The sequence below is a fragment of the Gossypium hirsutum genome, chromosome A07 (genome assembly GCF_007990345.1).
Source record: "Gossypium hirsutum isolate 1008001.06 chromosome A07, Gossypium_hirsutum_v2.1, whole genome shotgun sequence".
In the NCBI taxonomy this organism is placed as follows: Eukaryota; Viridiplantae; Streptophyta; class Magnoliopsida; order Malvales; family Malvaceae; genus Gossypium; species Gossypium hirsutum.
In genome coordinates this window covers 82,066,398-82,076,538 of record NC_053430.1, presented here as the reverse complement: position 1 = coordinate 82,076,538, position 10,141 = coordinate 82,066,398, and the positions used below count along the sequence as shown (strand labels likewise).

General features: G+C 27.2%; 1 protein-coding gene across 1 annotated transcript; it reads right to left on the bottom strand.

Moving 5' to 3' along the window:
• Positions 1 to 5,220: 5,220 nt before the first annotated feature.
• LOC107952817 (transcription factor MYB20) lies at positions 5,221 to 6,755 on the bottom strand. The gene is made up of 3 exons (XM_016888007.2): positions 6,463 to 6,755; positions 6,256 to 6,385; positions 5,221 to 6,165 (listed from the first exon to the last, which is right to left on the bottom strand). Exons 1-3 carry the CDS (start codon positions 6,593 to 6,595, stop codon positions 5,538 to 5,540), a joined length of 891 nt encoding a protein of 296 aa, XP_016743496.1. The 5' UTR covers positions 6,596 to 6,755; the 3' UTR covers positions 5,221 to 5,537.
• Positions 6,756 to 10,141: the final 3,386 nt, after the last annotated feature.

The following is a 10,141-nucleotide window of genomic DNA, read 5'->3' as shown; positions in this document are numbered from 1 at the left end:
AACACTTTCTTATTAAAAAGGCTACATTCTCTTCAATCTTATTTCTAATATTTTTTTTGTTAATTGAAATTGTTTTTCCCTTTCAAACTTTTATTTCCAGTTACTCCAATGTCTCCCACTACTGCTTCCAATCCCATAGAAGACTCTCATCTCCTTTCAAACCCTACCATACCTTTCCCCGTTTCACCTTCGTCCCTTATCTCATAAGATCCTTCCCTTTACCTTTTTATCGTGGATCCTTTATCATTTCCACCTTTACCATCTCCTCCTTTCAGAAGTTCTACTAGAACCACTACACAACCATCTTGGCTCAAAGATTTTGTATGTTATCAATCTTCTTCATCCTTTTCACTTGCAATACAAGGTCCATATCCTCATTCTCTTTCTTATACTCATTTACCTTTACAACACAACATCCTTTTTCTACTATATCACATATTATTAAACCACAATCTTATTCTGAGACTGTTAATCACAAGTGTTGGATATAGGTTATGCAATAAGAACTACAAGCTTTGGAAGCCAATGGCACATGAGAAGTGGTCTTTTTACCTCTTGCCATGACTCTCATTGGTTGTAAATGGGTGTACAAAGTCAAATATCATTCTAATGGCACAGTTGAAAGGTTCAAAGCTCGACTTGTAACCAAGGGTTACAATCAAAAGGAAGGTATTGGCTTTTAAGACACGTTTTCTCCCATAGAAAAACATGTAACTGTTGGGACTGTTATTTCTCTTGCAGCCCACTTCAACTGACCACTTTACCAACTGGATGTCTTTAATGCCTTTTTATATGGTGACTTGCGAAAAGAAGTGTAAATGACTCTTCCAGAGGGATTTAGCAACCAAGGGGAGCATAGGGTCTGCAGGTTGCTTAAATCTTTATATGACCTGAAACAAGCTTTAAAATAATGGAATTTAAAGTTAACTGAAACTTTGGTTTTACATGGATATATTCAAAGTAAACATGACTACTTCACACTAACAAAAAGTGTGGGATCCAAACAAGTCATCATGTTAATATATGTTGTTGATTTACTGATTATAGGGAATGATAGTGAGTTGATTAGTGAATTAAGAGGCATATTGCATAAGAATTTCAAGATGAAGGAATTTGAAAGTCTAATGTATTTTATTGGAATTGCAGTATCAAGATCAAATGCAGGCATTATGCTAAATCAAAGTAAGTATACTCTTAAATTAATTGAAGATATTGGCTTAAAAGGAGCAAAACCTGTAGTCACTCTATTAGAATAGAATCAAAAGCTTACAACTATAGAATTTGATGAAACATTGCAGACGAAAAATGATGATGAAGTTCTAACAAATGCAATAATTTATCGAAGGCTGATTGGTAGATTGCTATATTTGACAAATACTAACCCATACATTACTTATGGTGTGCAACATGTAAGTCAGTTCATGCATAGGCCTAAGAAATCTCATTATAAAGCTGTATTAAAGATAAAAAGATATATTAAAAAGAATCTAGGAAAGGAATTCTATTTGCTTTAGATGAAGTTCCAATGTTAGTTGCATATTGTGACTTAGGCCCTAACCTTATTTCTAAGAAATTAGTAACATGGTTTTGTGTAAAACTTGAAAGTTCCTTGATTTCCTGAAAATCAAAGAAACAAAGCACTATCTCAATATATTCAACAAAAGCTTAATATAGAAGCATGACATCTATTGTTGTAGAGTAGAAATGGTTACAAGGTTTACTTGTAGAATTGGGAATCAAATATAATAAGCCAGGTGTTCTTTATTGTGACAGTCAAGTTGCAATTCAAATTGAAATAAAACCTATTTAACATGAAATAACCAAGCACATTGAAATTGACTGCCACTTTGTGACAGAAAGTATTTAGAAACGTTTAGTGCAAACTAAACACATTCCAACAAAAGAACAACTTGTAGACATTCTTACCAAAGGACTGGGGTACAACAACATCAACACTTAACATCCAAGCAGGGAGTGATAGACATATATCACCTCCAACTTGAGGGGGAGTGTAGAAGTTGTTAAATAAGCTATTATAACAACTATAGTATTTAGGGATTAGTTATTGGTAATTAACAATTAATATTTGTATTAAGAATGTTAGTTAGTTACTACCTACCTGCTATAAAAATAAGAAATTTGTAGCAACTAAATTATTATCAATGAATGAAAGAATTCAATACATTATTCTCCCATTTCCTTTCTTAAAAGTAGAGGAAAGTAAATCTAAATGGAAAAAAGAGAGAGGGTAAAAAGACATCTCTGGTCTCTTTCAATTTTAAAATTGAGCAAATCAATCCTTTTAAAAAACAGAGTAATATAATCCTTGTCAATTTTGAAAGTGAGCAACTAAGGACAATTAATCACAACATTAATGTTTTCCGTCAATTTTACATAATTTCGATTGTTATAATAACAAATTTAACTCTCGATATTTACATATTTTGTCAATTTGATCTTAATTATAAGAACTTTAACAAATTTAGCCTCAATATTTACACATTCTCACAAAGGTTGTAGGCTAAATTTGTTAAATCAGGACAAAATTGATAGAATGTGTAAACTTTGAGTGCTAAATTTGTTATTATATCAATAAAAATTATGTACAATTGACGAAAAATATTAATGTCATTATTAATTACCCTTAGTTTCTCATTTTTGAAATTGACAGTGATTAAATTGCTTTGATTTTTTTAACGAGACCAATTTACTTAATATCGAAGTTAAGAGTGACAGAAGAGATTTTTTTACTAAAAAAAATTATCTATTCAACACAATATCTTTTTTTCGCAAAAGAAAAAGAATATCACCTAAAGGGAAGAGAGAGAAACTGGAGCACTTCTCACCATTTCCTTAATCAAAATATTTGATTGTTTTCCTATTCTTCATCTAAAATCAAAGAAGGAGAAAGGAGCAAATAAAGATTAAATTGTTATTCTTATTTTGAAAGGGATTAAATTGTTTATCACCTTTTAGTACAAGGATATCTCAAGTATTTATTCCTATTTTAAATATGTTAATATATTGAATAATATTAATTTGCTTGAATTAGATTAAATAAACCTATAATTTTTAATAATTAAAAAAATAAAGATATAAAATCACATGATATTATAAATTAGTTTAACCTAATTTAAATATGCTAATTATATTGAATAATATTATTATTTATTTTTTAATCACTATATGATTCATCACGATTTTATTAATGAGTGTTTTTAGGATGCGTTTAAAATAATTAATAATTTTATTCACATTTTAAAAAATTATTCAAGATTTTTAATATATTAAAATAAGATATTATATATTGTAAATATAAAAGAGTGGTGTTAAATATTTGTTTGCAAAATTCTTTCATAAAAGATAAATTTATAACTGAGGTTCAAGTGTCACATCTCCTTATTTAATTCTAAAAATTATTCAGAAATAAACATATTTATTAGTAATTGATAACTTAATTAATTATAATGCATTAAAAAAATAAATCTTTGAAGTCACCTAAAGTATAAAAGTGATTGGATGGAAAACCATGAGCATGATGTTGAAAAACATAGGCCAACAAACTTAGTGCTCATTGGCTGCTCAAATTCTCTCATGATAAACAAAAGCTATTGTCTCTAATCTCTCACATTCCTAGGAAAATGATTGTGCAATCCTTTTAGTTTTTAGTATTCTAATCTTGGGAATTATTTTTAACACAATTCTTGGATTTTTCTTTTAAAATGAACACTGTATTTATAGCCAACTTCCTGCTTCATGCCACCACAAATGATTTTGTGTTCAAAAAACTATCATTTATAATCTTAAAATTGATTTCTTAATAAGGTTTTTCTGTCAATTCTAGTGTTAGTTTTGATTTGATTTGGAGTATATTTAGAACAAGTAAATCAAATTATAAATATGTGTACACTTACTATATGAATAACTTAAATATGGTAAATTAAACAATAGCATTAAGTTTTAGAAGAGCTATTATTCTTTTAACACGTCAAATATAAATTATCCACACAATAAGTATTATTGTCAACGAACTAGGCCTAGGCTTGATTTCAAAAAATTTTAGGATTGGCCCAATCTACCCAAATTCCCCGTATAATTTAAAAAATAAAATAAAATATATTAATATTTATATGTTTTTATTGTTAAGCTTAAATAAAAATATTTCAAAAATCATTTAATTTAAATTAAGTCAAAAAAATTTATTCAAGCTTAGCCCATGACAAGTCTAATAGGTATACATCTGTTTAAAATTTGATTCATGTGTTTTAAATAAGTTAAATTCTATATAAAGTCCTTGTACCATATATTTTGAAGATTCAATCTCTCTACTATAATTTGGTCATTTTTTTCCTTTGAGTATATAATTTGGTCATTGTTAATTCTTCTACCTTTTAAAATGTGTATTTTCAATCATGTTAATTCCATTAAATAATTTGACATGATTAATTTTTTAAACATGTGATGATATGATGTAAATATCTCGTCATTTTTTGATACAAATGGATAAATTTGTTGCACATTTTAAAAAATAAAAAATGATAAAATATATAATATTTGTCCCACTATACAAAAAAGCAAAGATGTATCATTTCACCACATGTTTTTTTTATAAAAAAAATCATGTTTTGACAAAATTCAAAAACATAAAATAAAATTGGTCTTAAGATTGAAAATACATATTTCAAAAAGTAGAGGATCGGAAATGATCAAAATTATAGTAAAAGGGCTCAATCTGTCAAAAATGCATAGTGCAATGATCTTTCATAGAATATTACCTTTTAAATATATTTTTTTTGTCAAAATTGAGTTGACATTTAATGCCTAAACTAATGGTTAAACTGATAAAAGAATCAAAATAGTTTGAATGTTCAAAAATGACATTCAAAGTATGCAATGTAAATTCTAACGGTAGTAAATAAAAGTTAGGTAATGTCAACAAATGTTGAGTGCTATGATAAGTTAGATTATATTTTTAATGAGAGAATATAAATTCAAAATTTAAAGACAATATCATTAAAAGAGATAACTACAAACAATAATAAAACGAATATATATAAAAATAAAATAAAATCATAAACCTAAGAGAGAGAGGGGGGGATGAAAGGGTATGGCAAGCCTTAACTTTTAGATTTTGACATATACTTTGTTTGATTATATTATATTATATATATACGGTTGGACCATTGTCATTGTTACTAGTAATCTACGGGTATTGGCTAACACGACAAAGCAATCTTTTAAAATAGTGGTTGCCAAGTTAAGACAAAGTAAGGAATGCAATGCAAATTAATTTACAAACTTGTATTTATCAATAAATGCACCCTCAATTTGGCTGAATAATAATAATTTGCAGCTAACACCATAGTAATGTCCTTTGAGAAAGTATTTGAGAATAGTGTTGGAAAAAAAATATGGGTTTTTGGCAACTCATTCTTGGTATCTTATTTTTCTTTCTTTCTCTTTGTATGACAAGTGAGAGGCAAGTTACAACAAATAAGAGCCACATTGAAATTAAAAATAAAAAACCTCAAATTAAATTAGAGAAGTTGATATGGGCGAGAATCTTGATCAAAACCCATCCTTGGGCACTGCATTAGAGGAGATGATAATGAATCAAGAGCTAGCTTTTTGTCGGTGTCATCATTGCTTAGAAAATCCCAAATGTTGAAATCATCATCCCACAAGCTCAATTCCTTGTTGCTTGTGTTGTAATCATCACAGGGCCATTCAAAATCAGAGAACTGCAGTTCTTCAAGGAACATGGACGAGTGACACGAAGAGGATGAGGATGAAGAAATTGATGGTGCAGGATTAGGTACCAGAATTTCATGGGATTCAATCAATGGAACCTCATCTGTGCAAAAACCATCAATACCAATGTTATTCATTGGCTCTTCCTCCTTTGCTTCTGTTATTGTGGATTTTAAAGATGTTTCAGCTTCAGGTTCCTTTGGTGCTTGAGACCTGGCATCACCAGGCTTTGGAGCTTGTTTCTTCTGCTTATCTTGCTGCTGTTGGGGATGATGTTCTTGGGTTGTGGTTAATGGCTTGTGGGTGAGAGGATCAATCCCCATTTTCCTCAATTTTTTCTTAATGTGAGTATTCCAATGGTTCTTAATCTCATTATCAGTTCTTCCAGGGAGATGAGAAGCTATCTTAGACCATCTGCAAATGTGTACGAGGAAAACAAAAATTATTTAACCCCCCCCCAAAAAAAAAAACAACAAAAACACGAGAAAAAGGGTGATTAAAAACCTGTTGCCAAGTTGAGCATGGAGATCAATCACCATTTTCTCTTCGTATTCAGATAAAAGTCCTCTTTTCAAGTCTGGCCTAAGATAATTTGTCCATCTCAGCCTGCAACTCTTTCCACACCTTAACAGTCCTGCAATACAGACACATATATAAATTCAAAGTTGTTATATATAATCATCAGTCACACAATGCGGGTGAGAGAAAGACCTGCAAGCTTAGGAACAGCTCTCCAACAGCATTGACCGTTGGTGAGGATGAAATTAAAAAGCTTCTTATCTTCTTCAGCAGTCCATGGCCCTTTCTTCAACCCAACTTTATCACAACATGGTTGCCTTCCCATTTTTTTTTTCTTCTCTTCCCCAATAAAGATTTACTTTGTACAATGATAACAGATAGGAGAAGGAAATGGACACTCTTTTCAAGTTTGATGATGCGGCGATAGTAAGGCACAAAAGCAAGTTTCCACCTCTATATTATAAATGAATCATCCCCTACCTCCTAAGCTCACCCTTTCTTTTATATATATATATATTTATTTATTTTAATACTATTACTTTTTGTCTGGGCTAATACACGTGTATATCAATGAGACAACCATGGAACGCCACTTTGAGAAAAAGTAATAATAATAAAATGTTTCACATATATATTATAGCACCCACGATACTAATGACAAAATATATTTATTAAAACTTTACCTAATAATTGATTAAATTTTTGGTTTATATTTTTTTGTTTCTAAGGTAAAAAAATATTGAAAAATATTTTCACCATTTTTTAATGTTTGTTTAATGTAAAATATGATGATAATGTAAAAGGTTTTCAGTTAACGTAAAATTATTTATTTATTTTTGTAAAATTTCTTACTAAATTTATTTTTTTCCGTAAGGTATTTTCTAAATTGATAAAACTCTATTAACTGTAACACCTTCATACTCAACTTGAACATCGAGTCAAAGTACTGGGATGTTATATTCTCTACTACATTATTCACTTATCAAATATTTTTTATAAACTTTCATAAATTTTTAATATTCACTAATTAATCATATTAAATCAATTTTCTTTCTTATTACAGTTTAATCACATAATTTATCTCAATATCTTGTTTCACAGATCAAATTTCTATATATTTCACTTCTATTATTTCATCCACATATTTTCTCAAGTTTGGCAATCTAGTCCTTGTCATTATAAAATTTTCATATTTTTCCACAATTTCACTTTTACAATACTTTATACATATTTCATCATCTCATAACATATTCATTAAACTTTTATCATAATTTCTTTATTCACATATTAAATTGTTGTACACTTAAACTTTTGTACATATTTCAATTTAGTCCCTATTGCCATGTAATTTATTTTCACTATATAAGCATTCTAATCAAATTCATTATAATATCTTATTTCACATAGCAAATTTTCATGCATATCACTTCTCTTGTTTCAATTATAAATTTCACACTTTTTAATTTAATCCTTAACATCATGAAGATTCATTATTTACTATAATTTCACTTTAATATCACTTTGTAATCAATTCACTATTTATCATAAATCTCAAATGTTTGTTTGTTTCATTAAAAATAACTTTTATGAAATATTTTCAAGAAATCTATCAAACAATAGAAAATATTTTATACAGATTCATCGAAACACAAAAACATATTAACTTTTTCAGAAAAATAAAACCAATTTTAATGAAACAAGCGAAGCCTAATTTAATTAAGGCTTTAAGTATAATATATATTATTATTTAAATAGTTAACTGTATTATTATTTAAATAGTTAACTAAATTAGTATCAACCATAAAGTGAATTTCAATCTAGTTAATAAATTAGTCCATTTTTATCTTTTTATAATGGAAAAAACATTATCATAAGATAATTTTTACCTTTTATATTTAATGTAAAATCTAAAATATATATATTCGTAAAGCACCGATCAACATTAACTTTGCAAATTGCAACATTAAGATAATTCTTGAAACCTCAAAATATAAATTTTATTACATATTAATTTATATTTTCATTATTTTTAAAAGAATTAAATAATTTTTTTTAATTTTTAAGAGGATAAAAGTGTAATTTTACCCTATATTAATTTATAATTGAATTATCTTTAAGAAATTAGAACTGCAATTTTCCATTTTTTGAATGACCAAAGCTCTTTTCTACCCTTATATTTGCCCGTATTTATAAGTAGAAATTTTAAAAAAAAAATGTTATGCGACCTTTAAAATAAATAAAGACAACTCTTTATAAATTTTTAACTTGAGTTAAAAATTATTATTATTAATGTATGAAATAAGTATAAGAAAAGAAAAAGAAAAAGAAAACCCAACAATCTGACGCAGGAAGATAATTTTATAAGATTTTTTTTTACATTATTTATTTTTTACCTTGAATTTATTGCTTGTAGACTAATGTAAAATATCGGATTTGCTTACTTTTGTTTGATGGTTCCTACAGTCTTGTCTACTAAGTAAAATTGGTCCACTTTGTACACCTACCCAAGTATATATGTTGTCCTATTTCTAAGGAATTTGTATCATACTACAAATGTTAACAAGGATTTTTTTTTTTTATCAAAACTTGTCATCTCCGTATTAATTTCTCAAATTTGACTTCAAAAATGAAAACAAGAGAAGTCCATAAACATAAAAGAATTCAGATTTTAAGATAGAATTTGATAAAAATTAATTGTTAATATTATTAGTTATTTATGAAATTTTATCAAATTAACTTTAAAATTTAAGTTAAACTTTAAAATATTAATACTATTATATTCAGATACTAAAATGTATAACTACATTAAATTAAAAAATAACATAAGTATCATATTAAAAAAAATTAAACTCATATACCGAATTATGTACAAAATCAACTCTTAAAAATCAAAATTTATTAGGACATAAAGGGAAATTAAAGACAAATTATTGAACATTTGAATGCAAATGAAGAGACTTCCATTCAAGCATTACTTTCATGTTTGTTTTTTTCCTTAAAAAGAGAAACAAGGAGGAATTGATGTACAAGGAAGATGGAGTAAAATTGGGAATACATACATAAAAATTTGGTATAAAGTAGCAATAAACAAAGGGACATCGTATCTAAAAACTAATGCATTAGACCCAAATGTATGACTCTTGTAGTAATATTATATCTTGTTTCTAAAGCAAAATGAGTTATTATAATAATATTCTAAAGTTTTAATACAAAATTAACTTGATTAATTAAGCAAGCAGTGTGAAATTTCATGTCTGAGTCAAAGGCTTTATAAGCTTTGCGACACAGCTACGGTGCTATCACGGTTGAGGACAGACTTGCCACCTTCTTCAAAACTCAATATCAACATTTTTTTCTTATTTATTTATTTATTATAATTCTTAATTTCAAAATGAAGGAATAAAAGAATTTAAGAGTATTTTTGGGTAGACGTTTAATTCTAATACGGTAAGTTTTTTTTTGTCTGATTAAGAGTGCACTGCTCATCTAAAAATACTCAAGTATATGTATTTTTATGGATATAATCATAAAATAGTTAAAATCGGTTAAACAAAAATTGAGGCAGCAGACTTTTAAGACATTCCTTTGTATGTATAGGATCTTAAGAGATTTGATTTCAGTATTGATTTCTCTACCATGAGAGAGCATATATAAGGAACAAAAAGTATATATTTCTATTTTCCTTCGATTATTTATGATAATAAGATTATTATAACATAAATATTATTTTGTAATTTATTGGGTATATTATATTATTTTTATTCATTTGGTTAAAATATAAAATTATTTAAAAGTATATTTTTATTATATTATCTTTATAAAATTTATTTTTTTATACAAAGTTTGAAGTTAATTTATAATATTTTATTTT